We start from the raw sequence: 26854 nt of genomic DNA on the forward strand, positions 1-26854 counted from the left end.
CGGAAATGTTGTCTTCCAAAGCTGGAATAGTTGCTGGCTTATTTCTGTAGACTTTAGACTTGACGTAGCCCCACAAAAAATAGTCTAAAGGCGTTAAATCGCATGATCTTGGTGGCCAACTGCCCATGCATCCCGAAAAATGCACTGTTTGGTGTGGTTTGTACGCTGGTGGAATCATTGGACCGTATTTTTTCAAAGATGCTGTTGGACGCAACGTTACGGTGAATGGCGATCGCTATCGTTCGATGCTAACAAACTTTTTGTTGCCAAAAATGGAAGAACTGAACTTGGTTGACATGTGGTTTCAACAAGATGGCGCTACATGCCACACAGTTACGATTCTATGGCCATTTTGAGGGAAAACTTCGGAGAACAATTCATCTCAAGAAATGGACCCGTAAGTTGGCCACCAAGATCATGCGATTTAACGCCTTTAGACTATTTTTTGTGGGGCTACGTCAAGTCTAAAGTCTACAGAAATAAGCCAGCAACTATTCCAGCTTTGGAAGACAACATTTCCGAAGAAATTCGGGCTATTCCGGCCGAAATGCTCGAAAAAGTTGCCCAAAATTGGACTTTCCGAATGGACCACCTAAGACGCAGCCGCGGTCAACATTTAAATGAAATTATCTTCAAAAAGTAAATGTCATGAACCAATCTAACGTTTCAAATAAAGAACCGATGAGATTTTGCAAATTTTATGCGTTTTTTTTTTAAAAAAGTTATCAAGCTCTTAAAAAATCACCCGATAGTTCAGGAGGATTTAGGTACAACTGTTAAAATAAGCGGAAAAAAAGTTCATAAAGACAATATTCGTTAATTTCAGGTTCTGGCTTACAATTGCTTCAGCAAAGATAATAGACTATTCTAGATCGTTCTATATACCTATAGAGGATGGAGAAGTCGCAACTTATAATGACACAAAATTTCTCATACACAAAACGGAGCTAAATAATTTTGTAAAAATGGCCTATAAAAATCTCCACATAGCAGAACGTTTCTCATATCCAGAACTACAGAAAACAATAGAAATAGAGTTGCAACAAGTAATAAGACTAGTAAATATGTTGACTTTTCATCATAGGTGTTCACGCACTTATATTTGTCGCCGGTACACCGGATTTTTATGATTTCAATGAAGTAAAAATAAAAACTGAGGCACTAATAGAATCCAATAACGATCAATAAATAAATGCGGAAATCACTAATAAAATCAATTAGATAACGGAAAGAATAAATTAACTAAAAAATGATAATGGAATAACAAAAGAGGATAACATTTTTGAACTTATTTCACATAGAAATAATATTATCATATTAGAATTAGAAAATATTATTTATTCAATAATGTTGATTAAAATGGATGTAGTTAACCTACTTTTATTAACAGACAATGAACTAATAGATATAAATGCAAGCTTAAGAGATAAAATTAGCATAACAAAGAGACTAAGTAATTCTAAACTTAAGGTAATGCAGAATAACGAAACGATATACTTCATAATACAGTATCCCATAGTAAATGATTTTTATCAGAAATTTCTTATTGAGCCTGTAATTCGAAAAGACAAGATACTACAGTTAGACTACAGAACCGTTGGAAAGAGAGGAGGACACTTCAAAGTATTAAAAAATTGTAATAATAAAACAGTCATTAACTTTTGTCAAATAGAAGATAAACCGAATTGTTTATTAGATCTGCTCAATAAAAACACAGCGCATTGTAACATTAGTTATGCTAAAAACTATAAAAAAATCCACAATGTAAGAGAGGTCATAATAATATTAAATAATGATAAATTTATAATACAAGATGGATTTAATGAAAAAATAACTATAAATGGAACACGTTAGTAATATTTGAGGATAAAGTAACAATCAACAATACAATTTTCGAAAACAAGGAACACAGAGCTTATGACAACATAGAGCACCCCGGTTTACAGAAATTAAACATAGTAAAGGAGTTGGAAGAACTAACCTTGGAAAACATTGACCAAATTGATATTAAAAATATTAAAAGAATGTCAAACATAAACCAAAAAATAGAAACAAACCACAGTAGCATGAAGAGAATTTTATGCGTTGTCACAATGATTCTATTCATCATAATTGTTGCAAAATTTTGTAAACGTACAACGATTAAACCTACATATAATGAGGAGGCATACTCAACAAAGTAATGACCTAGTCATTGAAGAAATATTGAGTCAAGTCAATGCAAATGATACAAATAACAGCGAATAATCGCGGACGATTATTTTTAAGAGAGGAAGGAGTTAACACATGACTCCCACGCCATGACTTCCACTCTAAACATCACATCACTACGCTAAATCCATTCGCAGGGAACATACTTTGAAGTCATTATGCTCCCACGCCAGTTGGCAGCGCTCGCAATCAGATGCTAGTTGCTAAAGTCGGCAACAAAAGGAACCACAACGTATGAACAGCTGCGGTTCCAGTTTCCTACATGTTTTGTAATTCATAGAATTAAGTACATAGAATAATATGAACTAACACATAAGTAGCTGTTAGTTCAATTTTAAGTTAAGCCACAAAATTATATTCTCAATAAAGCTAGTAAGTCTTTAGCAGCCAAGCAACCAAGTTTGATTTTATTCAAAGTATACTTTAATAAGTTTTCAACCAACAATAGCCCACTTGGAACTGTTTGAGCTTGTTCACCAAGTCGAGCGAATAGCAAGTACAAACGCAACTGGCCCCAAAAGACTTATTAAACTTATACCCTGGTCAAATTATTTTAAGTGTAGTACCTCAACTTTAATTATTTTTAAAAGGAAATGTGAAATAATGTGGAATCTTTTCTTGGATTTTATAATTAAAACAACTAAATATTCAACAACAAATTCATATTAAAATTTCCTAATTAAAAGTATAATAGTTTTCGAAACTTCGGCATAAAGTATTTATATGTGCAAAAAATTATATCAGCACAAGTATTAACTCCTCTCTTTGGCAACCCCTGGAGCGAAGTGAAGGAATTAAAGTGTGATGGACTAATATTCAATAATATTAAATGTTTGCAACTATTAAATTAAAAAAACTTGTTTCTACACGGAAGAGCTTTTCACGGAGATCGCCTGAAAGTTGAAGTGCGGTGAAATGATCGAATGGATGGGCTGTACACCTGCTAGATGTAAAAGAGGAGTGCCACAAAATCTCCCAAAAAAAAATCCCCAAGCACAAAATCCCCAACTGAAAAAAAATCCCCAAACACATAATCCCCAAAATCAAAATCCCAAAATTAAAATCCCCTAACACGAACTCCCCACCTTTTTTTTGAGGCAGTGTCACAAAATCCCCAAACACAAAATCCCCATTTTTTATTTTTATTAAATATTATTAGAGATCATATAAAAAATAGTAAGCCCGCTCCTTAGTTGAGTTTTAATTCGTAGTTAAATATATATCGACCCATATATGACAATATATAGATATAGACAGGGTTCTCATTTACTACTCCGTAGCAGCAAAATTTCTAAAATTATTGCAATGCTATCGCTACCGCTCTCACTTTGTCGGGAGCCGCAGCATAGCCTTAGCATAACAATGTAAAGTATGTGCTCTACTCTGCTCCGAGTTTTGTTAGGTAAAAAACTATAGCTGGAGCGGGAGCAAAAAATTAAATTCTGCGCTATGCTCTGGCGTAGCGGTAGCAAAAAATTGGGAGCGGTAGCACAGCAGAGCAAATGAAAATTTTCATGTGCTACAGCTCCCGAATGTGTTTGTTGTTTTTTTTCTTTTTTGCTATTTTCTGGCATTTACAAGTATGGTACAAGTTGGTATATAAAAGAAAGTCGTTTATAACTCAAGAATGGCTGAACCGATTTGGCTTAAAATTGGTGGGAAGGTAGCTTAGAAGCAGGGTACGGACATAGGATACATTTTATCCCTTTATGCTAAAATTCAATACAACTCATAAATACAAAAATTATATTTCAAATCATAAGAATTTGTTCAAAATTTATGTAAGAATCATTTGAACATTTTAGTAATTCAAAAATAGAAAGTAATATGTAAGTAAAAATTTTCATATCCAAACATGCTTGGTATATGGCTTCCACTGATTTTGCTCCTTAACCAGGTAGTTTTCTTTTAAGACGAACCCGTCCGATATATTTAATATCACAACAAAAAATGGCATTGAAATTTTCATCGTCAAGGCACTGCGGATACTTTGCTAGATTATTGGTCAAGGACGCAAATGCATTCATAACAAACCAAACGCGATATCTAACATAAAGATATAACGGAATAATTGGAGTGTTGATAAAAAGGTTTATTATAATTTTAGATATACAGAAATCTTTTCGATTCTTTGCAATATACATTGAAGTATGTATATGCGTACAATTTCAAACTGATTCTTCCTAAAAAATTATAAAATTACTAAATATTGGGAATGGTAGAATAGAACTGCAAATACGCAGTGCAATGGATTAAAACTGGTACTGGTAATCAGTAGATGAATATTAACCACGTGTATTCCAAAAGATAAAGGCGAGGTATCTAAATCTAATTTTTCCACGAAATTCGCATTTTTTTGTATAACTGACAAGAGCTACAGTGTAAAAGTCAAAGCGATGCCATAAAATACCTCTGATCTGTAGGAATTTAAAGATAAAAAACCAAGATTGTAGTGTATTTTCTATGGAAAATTTTTACATGCCTCGGTCCAGTTCTTAATGTTAATATGTAGGGCTAAAATTTTCAGGGAATTTTTTTTGGGGGTATTTCCAAGGAAATTTCGTGACGGGACCGAACAAAATTAATAATTCAAAAAAATAAAAACACCCTAATGTATATAAAAAGGGGGAAAGTATATGCAGTTAAATTTAATTTCGAAAATTCATAGTAATTGAGTATTGTAATACATTTGGAATAGATGATGTTCTTGGTAATATAAAAATGGTAAATATTTCACATAATAAAAAAAATTTTATAATTTATTCAATTATTATTTAATACACTTTATTAATATATTTTTATTTATAAGCACTTGACGCAACAAGTGCCAAAATGATTTGCATAACATTGTTTTGTTTGAATTATTCAATTAATTCAAATATTATGCCAGAAAATAGCAAAAAAGAAAAAAAGCAACAAACACATTCGGGAGCTGTAGCACATGCAAATTTTCATTTGCTCTGCTGTGCTACCGCTCCCAATTTTTTGCTACCGCTACCCCAGAGCATAGCGCAGAATTTAATTTAGAGGAAAAAAATAATTATTTCATCAATTTAGCGACTAAAAAAAATAGTATTTAAAAAAGCGGCTCAGACCCGGATTTGAACCCAAAACCCTTGCATGACAGCTTTAGACTCTAACCACTCAGCTATTGTTGCATGTAATAAAGGTTGGCAAAATTAACAATATACGCAAGGGACAAGAAAACTTTGGCTTTCAGCATCATTGTTATCGAGTAGAAACCAAAAGAATATAGAAAATCAGAGCATAATATAACATTGTCATCCATTAACCAATATACATATGTACATACATTTGTATGACTTAAAATACAAATAGTACCGTTACCTTTTCTACAATTATTTCACCATATGCATTTTTTCATATTATTTATCACATTACGTGTAATTAATTGTGATTAAAATTGTATAGTTATATTTTTGATTAAATATCGTGTTAAATAATATTTAAATTTAAAGAAAATGGAAGTCGTCGTTACTGTGTCAAACAAAGGAAGTAATAAAATATTTTTGGATGGTGAAAAATGAAAAGAAGAAAGAGTTCCGCTGGTCGTGTGCGCAAAGAAAATCCCTAATGTGTAAAAGTGTTGTTGTGACAAAAGAAAATAGTGGCGATCATGTAATACAACGCGCTCCTACTGCCCATAATCATGATCCAAAAGCACATCAATGATCTGTGGCACAGGCGGACAACAAAGTAAAGGATTTGAGTACATCATCTTCACTGGCGCCTTCCCAAATTATTAGGGAAGCAGTAGTAGATTGCCAACCAGACCGCCGGGTGTACTTACCATCGAAACGAGCCCAAAAAATGAAAATAAGCCGACTTCGAAAGAGTACATATACCAACGAACCAGGAAATGTATAGGAAATTAATATACCGGAGCATTTGAAATACCTGGAGGGAGAATTATTTGTGTTGAGTGATGGGGATTTCGATGGTGAAAAGAACATTATTATGGGAACAACGAGTTCCCTAAAGGAATTGGGGAGGTCACACTGCTGGGTGATGGATGGGACGTTTTTTGTTGTACCGAAAGTTTTTCGCCAACTGTTCACCATACAAGGGCTAATTGATGGTCAATTTGTGCCTCTAATTTTTTGCCTGATGAGCAAAACATCAAAGCATGCGTACACTGAATTTTTTCATCAACTATTTAATTTGGCTTTAGCACAGAATATTAATCTTAATCCGCAAAGAATTATTACTGATTTTGAGCGAAACGTCTCGTCTGCGGCAAAAGAGTATTTTCCTGATGCCCGATATAAAGGGTGTCTATTTCACTTTGGCCAGATCATTTTTAGACGAGTTCAGAAAGAAAGGCTTTCTCAAAAATATGGCAATGATGAAAGTTTCAGCATAGCTGTTCGTATGCTGAAAAGTTTATCATTTGTTCCCCCAGAATGTGTGTCAGATTATTTCAGTGAACTGAAAAGTAGCTCGACAGACAGAGATTTTAAAAAATTGTGTGCTTGGTTTAAAAACCGGAACATTAGTGAAAATAGGCGGTTGCTATGATATATAAGCCAAATTTTTGGTGCGTTTCGGATTCTTTTAAGGATAATTTTCCACGCACTCAAAATTCAATCGAGGCTTGGCACCGTAGGCTTAAAGTAATAGTAGGGAGAAAAAAATATGGTGTATATAAAATCATAAAACATTTAAAAAAAGAAATGATTGAAGTTAAATCAAACATAGAAAAAATACACTCAGGGATCGGTGTGCGAAAAAACAAAAAGAATGTCGAGCGTGTAAAGAAAATTAAAAAAAGTTGTTAAACATCGTTTAGATTTAGATAAACTTATTTATTTAAAATCGATAGCACACAGTATTTAATTATGTAATTAGAATTTCCATACATGGTTTATTTATGTAAATGTTTTGAATTTATTGCTTTTTTGTTTATTTACTTCACTACAGATTGGTCTACATATGTATGTATATAAATATATGTTTATGTTAATGTATATAAGCTATTCGAAAAATTGTGAAGTTTGTATTTATTTATGTTGTACAAATATGTTAAACTGATTGATATAACATGTATTGCATTTTCTTTAATTTACCTATTGAATATTCGTGAAACCATTAAACATAAAATATCTCGTGAACTTCAACTTTAGATATAACATTGAGTATAGAATTCCCTTTTTCTGTTAAAAATGCGATTTTGACTTAGGGGATTTTGATTTGGGGATTTTGATTTTGGGGATTATGTGGTACACCCATGTAAAAGTAGCCATACACGACACACAAGTGTGTTCGATCTGTATGCAATCGTTTCGCCATACGCGACATACAAATCCATTTTGCGTTCGTTCTTCAAACAGTTAAAATGTGCCACAAGCAAACGGAAAATTGTTCGCGATCTTTTCTATTGGAGGATGGAGTCATGTGTAGAAGTTCACGCAAGTGAGGAAAGTTCTCTGATCGCCATTCACTTGGGAGTGGCCAGAAACGATTCTCTTACACATGGCTCAAGCAGCTCACTACTTCCGGTCTTTGACCAAGTATCCTCTGGGTAGCTTAAGAACATCCGTTCGAAGGCGAGCTAATGTGAGAAGGCGAAACATCCCCTGCATAGGGTTGTGCACTGGGTTTGGGACCCGCCACGTAAAAAACACCCCCAATGAAAAGGAACAACAAGTCTCGGATGAGAGACCCCCTTTTGATGACGACCATGGCAAACGAAAAAAGGACTACGATTTGAGGGCATGCACCTGGAATGTCCGGACCCTTAATTGGGAAGGTGCCGTTGCCCAGCTGGTTGATGTCCTCGCAAAAATAAAGGCTGACATTACCGCCGTCCAAGAAATGCGATGGATGGGACAAGGACAGAGACGAGTAGGTCCTTGTGACATTTACTACAGTGGCCATATAAAGGAGCGCAAGTTTGGTGTTGGATTCGTGGTGGGAGAGAGACTCTGTCGCCGAGTACTATCATTCACTCCGGTGAATGAACGTCTAGCCACAATCCGCATCAAATCGAGGTTCTTCAACATATCGCTGATTTGCGCCCACGCCCCGACGGAAGAGAAGGACGATGTGACCAAAGATGCCTTCTATGAGCGCTTGGAGCGCGCTTATGAGAGCTGCCCCCGCCACGATGTCAAAATCGTGCTTGGCGACTTAAACGCCAGGGTGGGCAAAGAAGGTATATTTGGCACTACGGTCGGTAAATTCAGCCTCCACGACGAAACATCCCCAAATGGGTTGAGGCTGATTGACTTCGCCGGGGCCCGAAATATGGTTATCTGTAGTACTTGATTCCAGCATAAGAAGATTCATCAAGCTACCTGGCTGTCTCCGGATCGAAAAACTACCAACCAGATCGATCATGTTGTGATAGACGGAAGACACGTCTCCAGTGTTTTAGATGTGCGTGCGCTCCGAGGTCCTAACATCGACTCGGACCACTATCTTGTTGCAGCCAAGATTCGCACCCGCTCTGTGCAGCACAAACCGCACGCCAACAAACACAAGGAAGGTTTGACGTCGAGAAGCTGCAATCACAACAGACAGCCGAACGATTTTCTACTCGGCTTGCACTCCTGCTCTCTGAGAGCACTCGTCAACAACTCGGTATAAGGGAACTGTGGGACGGCATTTCGAACTCCTTACGTACAGCTGCAACCGAAACCATTGGTTTTCAGAAAGTGCAAAAGAACAGCTGGTACGACGAGGAGTGCCGTGTCGCAGCGGAGAGAAAACAGGCTGCCTACCTCGAAACGTTACGATCGACCACTACACGTGCGGGATGGGATAAATACCGAGAGTTGAAGAGGGAAGCCAGACGCATTTGCAGACAGAAGAAGAAAGAGGCCGAAATGCGTGAGTACGAAGAGCTTGATAAGCTGGCCGACAGGGGTAATGCTCGAAAAATCTACGAAAAAATGCGGCGGCTTACAGAAGGTTTCAAGACCGGAGCATACTCTTGTAGAACCCCTAAAGGTGATCTAGTCACTGATGCCCAGAGCATAGTTAAATTATGGAGGGAACACTTCTCCAGCCTGCTGAATGGCAGTGAACGCACAACACCAAGAGAAGGAGAACCCGATTCCCCAATCGATGACGATGGAGCAGACGTTCCATTACCCGACTGTGAATAAGTTCGAATAGTAGTTGCCCGCCTCAAGAACAACAAAGCGGCAGAGGCCGACGGACTGCCGGCCGAGCTATTCAAACACGGCGGCGAAGAACTGATAGTGAGCATGCATCAGCTTCTTTGTAAAATATGGTCGGACGAAAGCATGCCCAACGATTGGAATTTAAGTGTGCTCTGCCCAATCCATAAAAAAGGAGACCCCACAATCTGCGCCAATTACCGTGGGATTAGCCTCCTCAGCATCGCATATAAGGTTCTATCGAGCGTATTGTGTGAAAGATTAAAGCCCACCGTCAACAAACTGATTGGACCTTATCAATGTGTCTTCAGACCTGGAAAATCAACAACCGACCAGATATTCACCATGCGCCAAATCTTGAAAAAAACCCGTGAAAGGAGAATCGACACACCACCTCTTCGTCGATTTCAAAGCTGCTTTCGACAGCACGAAAAGGAGCTGCCTTTATGCCGCGATGTCTGAATTTGGTATCCCCGCAAAACTAATACGGCTGTGTAAACTGACGTTGAGTAACACCAAAAGCTCCGTCAGGATCGGGAAGGACCTCTCCGAGCCGTTCGAAACCAAACGAGGTTACAGACAAGGCGACTCCCTATCGGGCGACTTCTTCAACCAGCTTCTGGAGAAAATAGTTCGAACTGCAGAACTAAACAGAGAAGGTACCATCTTCTATAAGAGTGTACAGCTGCTGGCGTATGCCGATGATATTGATATCATCGGCCTCAACACCCGCGCCGTTAGTTCTGCTTTCTCCAGGCTGGACAAGGAAGCACATAAAATGGGTCTGGCAGTGAACGAGGGTAAAACGAAATATCTCTTGTCATCAAACAAACAGTCGTCGCACTCGCGACTTGGCTCTCACGTCACTGTTGACAATAATTTCGTCTTTTTAGGAACCAGCATTAACACCACCAACAATGTCAGCCTGGAAATCCAACGCAGGATTGTTCTTGCCAACAAGTGCTACTTCGGACTGAGTAGGCAATTGAAAAGTAAAGTCCTCTCTCGACGAACAAAGCTAAACTCTATAAGTCCCTCATAATTCCCGTCCTGCTATATGGTGCAGAGGGTTGGGCGATGACAGCAACCGATGAGTCGACGTTACGAGTTTTCGAGAGAACGATGAGCTGTACGAGATGTACGACGACATTGACATAGTTCAGCGAATTAAAAGACAGCGGCTACGGTGGCTAAGTCATGTTGTCCGAATGGACGAAAACAATCCAGCTCTGAAAGTATTCGACGCAGTACCCGCCGGTGAAGCAGAGGAAGAAAAAGACCTCCACTCCGTTGGAAGGACCAAGTGGAGAGGGACCTGGCTTCACTTGGAATATCCAATTGGCGCCACGTAGCGAAAAGAAGAAACGACTGGCGCGCTGTTGTTAACTCGGCTATAATCGCGTAAGCGGTGTCTACGCCAATTAAGAAGAAGAAGATCTTTTCTATTCGGCGGTACAAGAAAAATGAGATTTGTGTGCCCACAGCGCCATACAAGACGTACATCGTAAATCGCAGTCGCACACATACCGATCGAACACACATGTAGGAATGAAGATGTCATTCCTTCAAAAGAAAGGGAATAAGAGGAGAAAGAAAATGAATGAACCCAGGTGAAACGCAAAACACCAAACACGAAGAAGAAGGCCGTCTATATTCCACGTCCGAGACCGGATGCAATTATAATTTCACGCTCTGTCGTACAGCGATATACTTAGAGCTGTCAGGAAGGAGAATGCCCTCAAAGAGCTTGGGAAGGACGTGTCGCGAATCAAAAAACGGCAAAAGACGAGATACTCCTGGAAATGAAAAAGGCGCGGGCACGGGTACATATAAAAAGGAGATATGTAAGGTATTAAGTTTCCAGTTAGAGATACGAGATCTAGATGAGGTATCAAGAAAAGAAGACATCGTAAATGCAATTCAATCGCAAATTAATGATTTAACCTCCCACAGGGAAAGCTCGATTGAAAGTGTGAAACCAGGATTTCCGATAAAGAAAGCAAAGCTGCCATATGGGCCTGTGGAGAAAACGCCTTCCAAGACAAGCCGCTCTTGGGAAAATTATACTATATGCGGCCGAAAATAGGCGGAATCTATTTATACAGCTGCTACCTCCCTCCGAGTGTACTACAAGGCGTTTATGAATTAGTCCATGACGCCCTTACTATTACACTAAATGTGATAACAGGCGGCTTTAATGCGTGGGTTATCGAATGGGGTAGTAGCAAGACAAACAGGTGGGGTAATGCTCTGATTCTGTGCTTAATACGGGAGGTAGAAATACCTTCGAAAAGAATGGCAGAGGATCGATTATAGATATTACGTTCGACAGCAACTCACTGACTGGAAAGTGTGTGACTTCTACACTCATAGCAATCACTTTGCCATTATGCTTGAAATTGGCAAGCAGCCGCGAAACCAAGGCAGTCTAAAAAAGCCACGGAAAAAGGGATGGAAGATGGAAACGCTAGATGAGAACATCTTCGACCTCATGCTGGATGAAAGTTTGGATAGCTCGACTAACTTAGAGCAACAGCTGAAATGCTGGTAAGTCACGCACCCCGAAGGTCCGAATACTGGTGGAACGAGGAGATTAGCGCAGTAAGCAGCGAGTGGCATAAAGCGAGACGCCTCTCCCAAGGAAGCTTAGGTCCGTCAGAACACACGAGACTGCGAGAAAACTTTAAAAGAAAGCGAAATGAGTTCAAAAAGGCTATTAAAAGAAGTAAGACCTTAAGCTTCAAAGAGCAATGCGAGAAGGTAGATGAAAATCCGTTGAGAGATGCCTATAAATTGTAATGGCAAAAGTCAAAGGGGGTAAAAACCAGGCACCAACCTGTGCTACCCTGCTAGAAAAGGTAGTGAGAACGCTTTTCCCATCGCAAGAGCAGCATACGAGCAGAAGAATAACATCAGTTGTCGAAGTTTTGTCAATCGATGAGAAAGAGATAGTAGAAGTGGCGGAAAGATTCGGCAATGCAAAGGTTCCATCTCAAACAAGGCGCTTAAGATTGCAGTTAAACACAGCAAGAAGGCCTTTACTAAAATTTTTTTGCTTTTAATTCTGCATCCTGACCACATATATTTAGGGCTTTGGATGCAAGAAACACTCCGGGATATCTGCTAAGGAAAACTAGTAGCTATCTGATAGACTGCTACCGTACGACACGGATGCCGACCCAAAAAGCTACGTGGCGACAAGTTTAGTACCGAAGTGCTCCGTATTGGGTCTGTTGCTTTGTAATGTACTATACGACGGAGTGCTACGGCTACCGCTGCCAAAAAAGGTTCAAAGAATTGGCTATGCAGACGACATTGCTGTGACGATCGTTGCGAAAGAGCTCTCCCAAATTCAAAACTTCTGCAATGCGACCACAGCAAAAATTAAAGATTGCCTCATGGAAACTAAGCTGCCGCTGGCCGGAAAAAAGACGGAAGCGGTGCTTATAACGAGCGGGAAAAAACTAGAAACGGTCACCTTAAATAACGACGGATACAACATTACAAAGCAAAACTCACTGATGTACCTTGGCGTTATGATTGATACGAGGCTGAACAGCGGCCCTGTGAAGAATAATGGCTAATACTGTCAAGGTAGGAGAGCCCTTCTAGCTAAAGTCAGTCAGTCATCAATGATATATGTATGTATGCGCCAAAAAGCAAATGTCAATAAGGCAAAGGCAGTGACCAGGCTGTGCGCCATCAGAGTGGTCTGTGCATTTAGAACGGTCTCACATGAAGCGGCCAGTATCATGTCTAGTCTTATGCCGCCGGATTTAATGGCCTCAGAGTTACCTTTACAGATTCGGCCACGACGATGACACAAAATGTTCATTCTGCAGCAATGTCGATGAAAATGTGGAGCATATCTTTTTCTTCTGCTCGAGATACGAAGTAGAGAGAACTACCATCGAAGGAGTAATAAACCAAAGGATGACGCCTGACAACATTATAAGCCTGCAGCATGTGTATGTGTCAAAGTTGGCATGGGCGAAAATAAAAGAGTGGGCCGCAAAAGCGATCCACGAACTCAGGATAAGAGAACGATAGCGAAGAAGCTTAAGACCAGATGAGTTGTGTGGCAAAGAGCATGCTGGATTTCTAAGGCAGTATCTTTTGAAAGATCCCCCTCCGTCACAAAAAAAAAAAAAAAACAAAATGTTTGCCGTGTATGGCCACTTTAAGGCAACCTATTATCATTTTTTCTTATTGGACTTTGACCAGCAAAAGGGAATCTGAAAACTCACTAAGTAGTATAAGCTCTTTTTTATCCAAAACAAGAACCAAAATATATTTGCGATAATTATAGTTAACTTGTAATCCATTACCCCAAATGTATACAGCGAAATTGGTAAACGTTTCATATAATAGTTGCCACATTGTTATTTTTACTAACTATTGGCTCACAATGAAAAGTGTCGGCACGCCTCCACCTGGTGGTGGCCAACTATAAGAAAACCCAGAAACTACGGCAAATAAACTTATTCATTATGAAACAATTATAAACCAACAGTCCAGGCAGTCGGAAAAAATAGAACAATTGTGTGCCAAATTAAAGAAAGAGATAGCCTTTCTCAAAGCTGTAAATCAGAACGTAAAAATAATGCATTTAAGTCTTACAAATACTGAAATAAATGCTGAAATGCATGCAAACAAATGAGTAAGCACGCGAAACAGATTGGACCTTGAAAAAAAGGTCCAGTAAAAAATAAAGCTGAACTATCCCATCATCAGCTTGTGGTTCCAGCTACAACAAATACCACAAAAGAAGTCGAAAGAAATCAAACAGAAAAGAAAATCTCACGACCTCCACCAATAATGATATCGAGTGAGTGTGAATACCAAAAAATATATAATATTAGGAATAGTGAGGCAAAAGAGGATTTAATATTAAGCTTCTAAAGAATATTACATATAAAATCAATACATCAGACTCTGATGATTAACCAAACTCTCTCAACACAGAGTTTACCATGATTTTCTTGTGAAAATAAGCAATATCGACCAATTAAGGTAATCACTATAAATTTACATAACTCAAACGAGCCCGAGGCTCTAATATCGTACCTTCATAAAAAGGGATTCAATGCAACAGAAAAAATAAATAACTTATATGCAATAAAAAACATATTGCATTCAGTTGTTGTCTTTGAGGCCGTAAAGCAGTCAAACCTCATACCACAGTGTAAATTCGTTCATGTGTATGCCCATGTAGTCATAACTACTGCAGTTAGTAAGCAAGATGAGTAAAGTGCGCGGGACAGCATAAGGCCATAGAGTATCAAAAACCTGATCACCGTTAACCAATATGTTGTAACTGTAGTGAGGCTCATCCTGCTAATTATAGAGGATGCGTAGTTGCAAAAGAACTCGTGAAAGAAGATTCGTGACCAAAGATGCCAAAGCCTCCCAATAAACGTAATACGCCAACCAATTCCTGAAAATGTGAAATGTGTAAAAAACTTACCAATAAGATAAAGGCAATAAAAAATAAAACTCTCAGCAATTATCTGAAAAGTTTATCTAACGACCATAAGAATGATTATTCACTTTGAAAGTGGACAACAAATTTTTCTCGACCTGTAACTCAGCATCATCCAATCATAAAAGCAGACCAGACATGGGCCATGAGCGATTTAGAGAAAGCAAACGTTTTTTCGGAATATCTTGAAGGTGTCTTTAAACTATAAGTATGACGCATCTAACGCAAAAGAAATAGAACCTCATAATTACGAGAATTACGCCTAAATTCCTCTAATAGCTAATGATGAGGTATGTGATTAAATAAAAAAACTGAAGTCTAAAAAATCACCTCCTTATTACAAGCGAAATGTTAAACAGCTTCCTGAAAACGTTATAAGTAATATTACTGTCATAATGAACGCTACTATTATTCTAAAATATGTATCTATTTACTGGAAAACTGCAGAGGTTTATGTTCAATGAACCTTGAAAGCCAGCGCATGACGTTACTTCGTATCGGCCCATAACTCTCCTGCCAATACTTTCAAAGTTTTTGGAAAAATTGCTTGTTGCGAGTCTTAAAAACATAATTGAAGAGAAGAAGCCGGTGCATCAGTTTGGCTTTCGAATAAAACACTTCACTATTAACCAAGTGCATAGAGTAACTATAGTCATTGAAAATGCCTTTGAAAAAAAAAAGTTTGCTCGGCCGTTTCCCTCTACGTTTCTAAAGCCTTTGATAAACATTTGCAGACCAGACGACCACACGATGACAATTGTATTCCATCAACATTTGCAGACGAAGCACAGACTGGATCAATTGCAAGATTGCAAGAAAATTTAAACAAAATGTTTGAATGGACAGCTAATTGACAAATAAAATTAAATGAAACTAAATCAGTACACATTAATATCATGCACAACAACAATAGATATATGACTCTGTACTTAAAAGGTGTGGTAATACCATATCACAATACTGCGAAATACCTAAGCATGACCCTGGACACAAAGCTTGGATGAAGTGCACATGTCAAAGAGAAAAAAGAAGAATTAGATATAAAACTCAGAAACATGTATTGGCTATTGGAAAGAAACCCTGCCCTATCCACTTATAACAAAATTCTGGTTTACAAGCAGGTATTCAGACCAGTTGGGAATTATGGAATACAACTTTGGGGCTGCTCAAGCCCTAGCACCATTGTAGACATCCAGCGATTCAAAAACAAAATTTTAGATGCGCCGTCAATGCGCCGTAGTATGTTCGCAGTAACGCTCTTGAACGCAATGTCGAAATTGACTCAGTTGCCGCAACAATCAACAAATCATCAAAGTATCATATGGAAAGACTTTCTGACCATGTGAGCACTAAAGCCTGAACTCCTGTCGCTCAAAGTAAATGAAAAGAAAGGCTTAAGCGCAAAAACCGGAATCACCAGATACAGTAGTCAGACTCTCTGCAATTTACACGCAGATCACTATTAAATATTTTGTATTATACAATTAGCAAAACAAATTGTTCGTTAGCTTATTTTATGTTAATTAGTTACAATGGCATTGAAATATAAAAACAAATACAAGTACATATCGTATTATCTATAAAGTATTGATTTTTTAATAAGGGATTGTGTTCTTCTTCTTAATTGTAAGGTCCAATCAGTTTGTTGAGGGTGGGCTTTAATCTTTCACACAATACGCTCGATAGAACCTTATATGCGATGTTGAGTAGGCTTATCCCACGGTAAGTGGCGCAGATTGTGGGGTCTCCTTTTTTATGGATTGGGCAGAGCACACTTAAATTCCAATCGTTGGGCATGCTTTCGTCCGACCATATTTTACAAAGAAGCTGATGCATGCTCACTATCAGTTCTTCGCCGCCGTGTTTGAATAGCTCGGCCGGCAATCCATCGGCCCCCGCCGCTTTGTTATTCTTCAGTCGGGTAATTGCGTTACCCTTATATGTTTTCACTAATTTGACACGATGAAACATTGATTCCACCACCATCTTTTTTTAGCACAGACATAGAATTTTGTCCCATTCGACCAACAGTGCATGTTTTAGTTGCTAAAAGCTGTCATATTGTCATAAATTTTGCCTCAATGAATTCCCCATGGATCCCCGATCGGATTTAAGTCTGGACTTAAGGCAGACCACTCCAGCAATACAATTAACGCCTTTATCTTCATCGCTACATGGACCGATAAATTAGAAAAATCCATTTATCACCAGAAAAATCAAGGAGCTTGTTTTGTAACAAATGATTGTATGTACATTTATAAATTTTGTCTGGCACAAAGTGTTTACAAGTGGTATAACGAGTTCAAAGCCGGTCGTGAGAGTGTTGAGAAAAAACATCGACAGAAAAACATATCGAATGGTTCAAAAAACATTAAATTTTTTTTCGAAAAGATCGTCGTGTTAACATCTGTGAAACAATGCATTCTGACAATCAAAACGTAAAAAGCATCATAACTGGAGATGAGACTTGGATCAACGCTTACGATCCCGAAACAACCGATCAATCGAGCGAATATCGTGCTAAAGGCGAGTCAGTAGCTTAAAAAACAAGGTCATGTTGACAGTTTTCATCGATTATCGTGGTGTTGTGCATTATGAGTTCCTTTCGCTGTCAACATGGAATATTATTTGAGTGTTATGCGCCGTTTACGTGAAGCTATGCACAATCTCATAATGCATTGGTTATTCTAGATCATTTTGCCAAAAATTCAGCAAATATCGTTCCGCAACCACCGTACTCATCTGATTTGGCCTCATGTTGCTTCTAGCTGTTCTGCAAACTCAAAATACCACTTCGAGAACAACGTTTTGACTCAATTGAGGATATAAAAGCTGAATCGAAGAAGGCTGTGATGGCCATCACGACGGAGGATTTTTCCAAGAGGCAATGAAATAGATTTGCAAGAATAAATAAAGATTTTAAACATTTGTCTTAAGCCTTTATTCATATACTCTAGTTACTTCAAAATTTTTATCTCCACTTTTTCTAATGATATGTTTACTGGTACAGAATACAAATAGTGTCATTTTGCAAATATAAACATTCTATACGTAAGTTGCGACTTACTTCATTAAAAATTTTGCGCATAGAATTGTTTGACTGAAGTATTTTTTATTATTCAACCAGATTTATATAGAATTTTTAGTAGTAGTAATTTTTTGGCTACAAGTTCTATAGCTATTTTGAAATATTTAATATTATATACATATTTCTAAAATATGTACAATATTTTTGACACGTTTTGTGTGCCCAATTATAATTTTCAAACGTAAATCAAATCTCTCGCATAGATCGTTGACGAAGGAGCAGGAATGTGTTTCTCTGGGAGCGGAAATATGTTCGTTGGTAGAACCCTTAACCCTGGTCGAGACCAACGGTATGATACACTTAGTCGAGACCAATGGTGCTTGGCTTGGCCAAGTGGTGTTTACATACATTTGTATGGAAATACGTGTTGTATTTACGCTCATATATGTAGTAATATATGTAGATACATTTTTGAAATTTCTTACCTCTCGATTTGGTTGAAGTCAAATTGACTGCCTTGTTCACGCTTGGCGTGGCAATAGCGTTCACAAAAAATGTAACATTTTGAGAAAAATTACATTTTTCGTAACCTTTAAAACGTTCTAGCGGCTAAAGTATTTGACCTAGATAAACATACAAACCAATTTGGACATGTAACGAACACTAAAACAGATAAATCAACCGTGCGAAGTGATAGAAACATACCAAAGTTCATATATTTTCATACAAAATATATGGGGTCTAGCCAAGCACTATTGGTGCACTAAGGTGTAATATTATAATATCCTTTTGTCGTCCTTTTCGATACGATATCCTTGAATTTTTTTTCTGAATTCTATAGACAATAAATTTCTAGGGAGCTACCTGGAAGAGCAAGTTGTTTGCTACTCTCTAAATATATTTAAATAACATTTAAGAACAAAATATGCCTGGCCTGACCCGAGGGTCTCGATGAGGGTTAAAGCATTATTCACAAGTGAAACGAATGAATATCGACAAAGGAATCAATAGAGCTCTGAAAAACATTGTTTACAGGTAAAGTTGATGAATGTTGTTGAAATTTGCTAAACCTTGTTTAGTGGTTTGGCAAACAATTTTTAGGGGATCAAGTAAAAAAGAAATATTTTGTATATTAATGTGCTGTGAAAACTAACTTATCGAATGAATTAAATAAACGTACATATGTATGTACCATATACATAGAAAAATATGTATGTCACTGCTATAAAGGCTCGGTGAGCACTTAACGTTTTACATATGTATGTATGTATGTATAACAAACTCTTAAATATGAAGTTTTATTAAAGTTAGCATAAATTTGGAGCCATTTAATAAAATTGCATCGCAGAGTCTTGCAGAGTATGGAGTTAGAAGCAATTACCAAGTATTACAAAAAAGGAATTATGAAAAAGCACATTCAGTCATAAAGTAAATAGTGAGTTGATTGGCCTTAACTCGATTAAATAATATTTTAAACTTATTAAACTTTAAAGTAAAAATACAGAAAAATGGGACAGCATGCGATAGATAAAAACCGGAATATGCGACCAGAAATGACCGGTGTCGATTTTGTTAGCCGATGCCGATTACAAATAATCATTCGGATTTATCAATATTTGTGAAAATGATAATGAAATTATGTGAATATAATTTGTTAATAAGTCATGTGTAGAAGTCTACGCAAGTAAGGAAAGTTCTCTGATTGCCATTCACTTGGAAGTGGCCAGAAACGACTATTTTACATATGGTTCAAGTAGCTCACGACTTACGGTCTTAGACCAAGTATCCTCTGGATAACCAAAGAACATCCGTTTGAACGCGAGGTAAAGTGAGATGGCGAACCATCCCTGCCCGGGGTTGTGCGTTGGAACTGGCCACTCAAAAAAACATCCCCAACGTAAAGGACACAACAACCTCGGATGAGAGACCCCTCTTTCGATTTATCTGAAATGAAGATAGCACAGTGAAATTAACCCATTAGGTCCCAACTTTTTTTATGCAATTTTTTTTCCTATTTTCTGTTAGTCTGGTCCAAAATATAGAGACAAACGCACAAATTTCGGTTTTCAGAAATCATATACATATTTTATTTCATCTGAATAGTTAGTTCCCAAATGGGAACATTGGGTAAATAAGACTTAAATCATATTGTGATAGTTCACAAAGCAATGAACGTGCATGCCTCGATCGCATTCAGTACACATCTTACGTGAATTTTTTTTACGGAACGCACATCGTTTTTGTTTTCGATTTGGAATAGCAGCTAAAACATGTTTTGTACGAACTGGGCGGCCAAGTATTTTCGGATCTGAAAGATCAGAATGTATATGCAAATAGCTACCATACGAATGAAGTCAAGATAAGAAATCCTTTCATGACTTATATTACAATAAACGAATGCATTGTACATACAAATATCCAAACAGTTTGTAAAAAGCCTGAAGTACCACTTTTTTCCTCTAAGTTTTACAGGATATTTATTAATATGCCAGTCTAACTTATCAACACCTCCCATGTACTTATTATATTGTGATATTAAATTAGGCTGAAGTACTTCGACATATTTTTTGTCCTTTTTGCAGTATCTTTGAACCGGTAGCATTAGATATATGTTTAGGTGATTGCTAATAACTTTCACACATCTATTATCATTCCATGAGACAACTAGTACTTCACTATTTTTGTCAAATCTATAATCAACAGCGCCTCGGGGTTCTTTTTTCATAGTATCATCTGTTTTTATAGGACACTTATTGAGACGATTGAATCTGGCTGTTCCGGTGGCACGCACATTTTTCTTACTTATAAGTGAAATCAGTCTGAAACTTGAAAAGAAATTGTCAAATTATAGTTCGTGGTCTTCAGGATTCTCCAGATGATTAACCATTGAAGTTATGACCTTTTCTCCCAAACTTGTCAAATCCTTCTCAACAGGATCTCTTTTTCCTTGATACAGTTCAATATTGTAACAAAACTCAGTTTCTCCACAGGCCATAATCCACTGTTTTAACCCAAAACGTATTGGCTTTCCTTTATGAAATTGCTTTAGGAAGTGACCTCCGTAATATCGTATTATCTGCTCATCTACAGACAATTGTTTTGAAAACACGTTGAGTTACAAAACATTTTCGTTGAGGTTTTCTATCAATGGCATAATTTTGAAGTCCTTTTCAGGAAGACTGTTGCTAATGTTATCGTTGTTAGCAAGGTGTAAAAATCTCTTGATTTCAAGGTATCTGTTTTTCGGCATAGAGTTTCTTACAATTTGTATATCAACGTCATCATCAGTGCACCAATACATCTTTTCAGATGGTAAACTGTGGTATGATGTAAAAATCAATATGCCTAAAAACTTACGAAAATACTCTGAAGAAAGGGAAAAACCATGAAAATTATTTTGGTGTGCATAGCGCACACTTTCTTTAACTACGTGTTGGACTAGCAAATCGTCAAAAAAGAACTCAAAAATTTCTAAAGGCTCTTTTTGTTGAAATTTTTCCCGAATACTTGCTTTGCTATTTTCCCAACGTTCAGACGATGAAAAATTTTGACTGTAGGTCGCATCAGTATGAGTCCAACGTGATGATCTAGTTTTGCTGGCTGCATTTTCTTCGTCCAGCTTTTGTCGTTTTGAAGTTGTACTTGGTGAGAAGGCGATATCTTGTTCTCTTTCGGTAAAGTGAATTTCTACTTCGCCCGTTACGGCCTTCAGTTCTACAACTTCATCGAGATTGTCTTCATCAACATCTTCGCAATCAGTCAGACTATCAGCATCTGGTGGCAGTTGCACTATATCAATAGTGCTTTCGTCACCCAACTCTACGTCTTCGAGAATTTCTTCGAAAATTCCCTCAATTTCATGAAGTTTTAGAGCTCTTTGGCTGAACATACAATTTCAGTCTAAAACGACAAGGGAAAATATTAACACAATTTTGATATAGGGACCAATGCTCCCAATTGGGAACATTACAAATTCATCGGCATTAAAAAACTCAAGCAATTAAAATTCTGTTTATTTTAATTACTTACGCCACAATATAGCACAACAAAGACGACACATGGGTTTTATTGTTAAAATAAACAAATTTAGCGAAAAAAAACCGAAGAAAAGAAAAATGTACTACTTCCGAAAATATTTGCTTGCTACCGTAAACGTGATCATTGGAGATCATCAAGAACAGCTGATTATAATCATAGGAATGTGAGAATATGTAACTGGTTATCAGCTGTTCGATATATGGGTGATTTTCGATAAAATTTCGTTATTTGTACAGATTCCCTAATGGGAACATTGGGACCTAATGGGTTAAGCAAGAATAAATCGATCGGTGTAAAACAATAGTATTGAAAACTCTCAAGCTTTTTTGGGATAAACTATCCGACTTGGGAATGCGCCAAAGAGCCAATTGCCTGTGCGGAAAGAATTTGAATAAGTACACCAACGATTGCGATTGCTCTTCTGATAGTTACAACTGAATTCTTTATTGTACGAATTTTAGGACTTAGTCTAAACCTTAACCTTACGGTTTAAACCAGCGGCACATGTAAGTAGGTGTTTACAAGGGTAAGTAGAATCCATTCCGTTAAATAATAGTACAAGGTAATGGTAAGTATTTAAAACAGTATTGTTAGGGTAAGTGTTATATATGTATGTATAAACTAAGCATTAAAATTTTAGTTCAAATTTTTATACTCTTGCAAGCAGTTGCTACAGAGTATTATAGTTTTGTCCACCTAAAACTAAGCAAGGTAAATATAGGGTTATATAAGTATATATATGTAAATGATAAGGCTGATGAGAAAAGTTGAAATCCGGTTGACTGTTTGTCTGTCCGTCCGTCCGTCCGTGCAAGCTGTGCTTCTGTTAGAATTGAGATATCTTGATAAAACTTAGTAAAATTGGGGCGAATTTTATTACCTTTGGCATTAAATTATCTTCTATTTAAACTAAAAAAACTAAGAAAAGTCAAGTTTGAACATATTTTTAAACAACATAACGTAAAATTTTTTTGTTAAAAAATCACTTTTTTTAAATTTTTAATTTTTTTTTTTTAAATTTTGCACTTCTTTTAGATTTTTTTAGTATAACTAGAAAATGAATTATTAAAAAATATGAATCTCTATGAATTGAAATTAATCACCTGACGCAACAAGTACATTGTGTCTGGGCTAAGTTTGAGAGTTTGTGCGGGTAAAAACTCGTTGACATTGAAAAAATTTATATTATATACTTAATGGCTAACTTCTCCTAATGCTTTTAAATTGTCACAAATTTTGGTCAACCTAAACGGTTTAAGGTCATTTGGAAAGTCTAAGATCATTATATAATATACTAGCAAACCCGGTCACGCGTTGCTGTGGCTGAATTTTTTGTTATATTACACTGTAGTAAACTCTTCACGGGGAACAGTTACCCCTTAATATAATGAAATTATTATGTACGAACGAAGACGGAAACGTTAAAGCTGGTATAAGAATCCACTGGATTGGAATTTGAAAGGGAAGTACTTTTAATACGATTGAACAAAATTTTCATAATAATTATTTTAATTTCTATCAAATTGTTTTAAATCTTTAAGAATACTATTCAATATTTTAAATTATCAATACTTTTAATCTCAATTTAATTTAGCACTAATTGGTGCACAATATTTTTAGTTAATCCGTAATTAGCTAACACAAATAGATTCGACGGTTTTCCTACACGTGAACATGCAATAAAATATGTGAACCATTCTTTAATCGAAGATTATGTGGTGGCATGCCGGGTATATCTAGTGAATTAAAAATTCAATTGGAAAACTTACACTTTAATTTTCATTAAGAACAGAATCGATTCATTTAAAAGACATCAGATCGCTTGGTAACAACTGTTGTATTTGGAAGTTAATTTCGTCAACATCAACATTTTTGGCTGCCCGCTCACTGAGCCAGTTATGATTCAAGTAATTACTCTGTATATTAGGAAAAATACTATGAATCAATTAATTTTTTTCCTCAAGAACAGTGAATAAATTATCTGGCAGTTTAATGCTCTTTCAACACGCTTGCGTCGTGCCTCTCTGCTTCGCACGTTGTTGAGGTTATATGTTTTCGGTGGCATTCGAGTTAGAATAATAATTTCAACGTTTAAATATTAAAAAAAAACTCAAAAACATGCTATTATAACACATTGAAATGAGGATTGCAAATTAATTTTTAATAGAAGTTGAACAAAAATAATGAAAATAAAAATATTTGCACAATTATTAAAAAATTATGGGGAGCTTTTTATTGAAAGGTGAATTTTTAATTTATACTTTGCCTGTCTTTCGAATCGGTAAGTTGGTAGTACTGCTAGTAATATCTATGCTAAATTTCACGTCAAAATATTCATTAGTATTTGAGATACGCGTCGTTTTGTGTGGCTTTAAAAGTGAATTCTTCGATTTTTACTATGAATATGTACTGAATGAACAAAGAAGTGCGATAATGCACCATCTTATACTGCATTGGTTATTCGTGATCATTTCGCCACATTTTCAACTAATATCGCGCCGCAACCACACCATTCGTCTGATTTACCTTAGCGTAACTTCTGCCTATTCACAAATTCACATGACCACTCCGAGGACACCGTTTTTACTTAATTGAGGATATAAAAGCTGAATCGAAGAAGGCGTGATGGTCATCACAAAGGAGGATTCTTCCAAGTGCATAGATGACTCGAAAATTCGTTGGCATAAGAGAATTGCAGCCGGAGGGGAATACTTTAAATGAAATGAAAAGGACAAAATTCCCCTTTCAATTTGATCACAGTAGTATATTAATTAATTTTTGGAGATAGCATTATTAATCACCGTTAAATTATCTGCAAATTGGTAAATAAATTTTTGTAAATCGATTAACTAACATTAATAAATAAATCAATAACATGAGAAGCAAGCGGAAAATAAATAGCTCGATGACCAATTTTGGTTACATACATACATATATCCTGGAGCCTTAGTACCTCTTATCATTAAAATACTTGTACGTATACATATCTAACATTGTGATTTGATGCATAGCAAATTTAATAATAGAACTATGTGATAATATTTACATGTACATATTTTAATTAAACATTTTTGAACAATCAAGCACTAATAATTTAAAAGCTGGTTTAATTTCACTGTATTATCTTCACTATAATAGAATTTAATTTATACTTCAGTCTTAGTAACACATGGCTGGTTATGCTAACATCAAAAATTGTAAAAGTAAGAATAATTGGATATTGTATTCCAAATTATTTTTCTGTTTAAAGGATAGCTTACATTTAAATTTATAATCGCAATATTATTTTATTTCAAATTATAAAAATACAAATAATTTGCAATAATATAATATTGCTATTATAAATTGAGATGTAAGTTATCTTGTCTCTCAAGTTGGATCAAATTGCACACGGTGTGCAATCAAATTTAAAATCGGTTCAGTAGTTTAGGCGTTCATCGCGGACAAATAAAGTGACACGTGATTTTTATATACATATCTGTGTCGTTTTACCATAACATCTTAAGTCTTAAAATTGAGTTTTGAGATATTGGCGATTTCCTTTAAAATCTTTTGTGTTGAAATTTAATGAGTTATTTTTAATCAAGGAAAAAGTAAAACTATTTCTTAAGATATTATATGCAGATTTTGAAAAAAAATTTAGTAAGAAGTATGTTTTATTCGTTGTTTTGTACATAAAATAGTTTAAGTTAAGAAAAATCAAATCTTAATTTGACTTAAGATATTTTGTGAAAATGAATACTTCAATTGGATAATACTTAAGTTGACATAAGAGCTTTTGCTAAAACTGAAACAAATAACTCATTGGATAAAAGATTTTTGCATTTGTTTATTTTTAAAACAAAAAATTTATTCATAACAAAAATATACAGCTTCATGTATTGTTTTTAAATCATATTAATAAGTTCAACTCATAGTACAAAAAATCTGGTTTCAAAGCAAATTAAAGCATTAATTATTCATTAGTTTCATCAGCTTCTGTAAGATCTGGATGACAATCTAACTGCTCTTCTGCTGCTAAGTTTATATAAAATGGCTTATACACTTCATCCACAAGAGGTAACATATCTAAAAGATCTTGTTTCTTTTTTGTGCCAATTTTTACTGGTGCGTCGTAGCATATTTTTTGTTACGCCAATTGTTCTGATAAACTGGTACCAATCAAGGGGATGGTGAATTTTGGTGGAAGTTAGTTTTTTCCTTTTTTCTATCAAAGCATGGTCGCTATCACACTCCATTTGAGTATGACCAGGGACAAAGAATTTATGATCTATAATGTCTACATTATTTTTAAATTGCATAAAAATTGCAAACATAGTTGCAATGAATGAATTTTTATTTTGTCCTGAACATGAATCACTGTATAAAACAACATGCTTTGCATTGGTATTTAATGTTAATAAATGATCAAACACGCACGATGCTATTTCATTACCCCCTCTTTTTGCTATTTCTTCATGCCACATGTAGCATGAGGCCTGATTACTTGCACAATCATGCATAGTAAGATTAAAAGTCCACAAAGGCCTTTTGTAAAAAGAAAGTGAGGTTCTTAATAATGGTGTAGGAAGACACTGCTGTAGGTCAAAACACAACACTTTAAGTGTAGCATCAGCTAAAGCTCTCTGCTTATCATTTTTTTAGCATCATAAGCTTTTTCTGCTAAATTTACATGTTTAGATTGCTCTAGTTGTAAAGAGTCCAATTCTTCGGGTTTAGCAACTTGTATTTTGCATTGGAGCAAATCACACTTATGACAAGTGTCAATTTTAGGTTTTTAAAATTTCAAGTTGAGTGTGCTAAACAATTGCGAAAATTTTGAAATTGAAACGGAATAAGCGTATTTTTCTCAATAGAGACGATGCATTTGATTCACAGATAAATCACTTGGCAAATAACGTTTTGATGTGTTCCTTCGAGTATAATGCGACTAAAACGATGGGAAGCTTT

At 36.2% G+C, this 26854-nt stretch overlaps 2 protein-coding genes across 2 annotated transcripts in view; both read right to left on the reverse strand.

The window, feature by feature from the left end:
• Positions 1 to 26854, reverse strand: part of LOC126764112 (uncharacterized) — a 423412-nt gene that overhangs the window by 316412 nt on the left and 80146 nt on the right. The window lies entirely within an intron of this gene.
• Positions 19924 to 22303, reverse strand: LOC126764147 (piggyBac transposable element-derived protein 2-like). The gene is made up of 2 exons (XM_050481946.1): positions 21896 to 22303; positions 19924 to 21766 (listed from the first exon to the last, which is right to left on the reverse strand). The coding sequence occupies exon 2, from the start codon at positions 21753 to 21755 to the stop codon at positions 20982 to 20984; it is 774 nt and encodes a 257-aa protein (XP_050337903.1). The 5' UTR covers positions 21756 to 21766; positions 21896 to 22303; the 3' UTR covers positions 19924 to 20981.

Source organism: Bactrocera neohumeralis, unplaced genomic scaffold (genome assembly GCF_024586455.1).
Source record: "Bactrocera neohumeralis isolate Rockhampton unplaced genomic scaffold, APGP_CSIRO_Bneo_wtdbg2-racon-allhic-juicebox.fasta_v2 cluster09, whole genome shotgun sequence".
NCBI lineage: Eukaryota > Metazoa > Arthropoda > Insecta > Diptera > Tephritidae > Bactrocera > Bactrocera neohumeralis.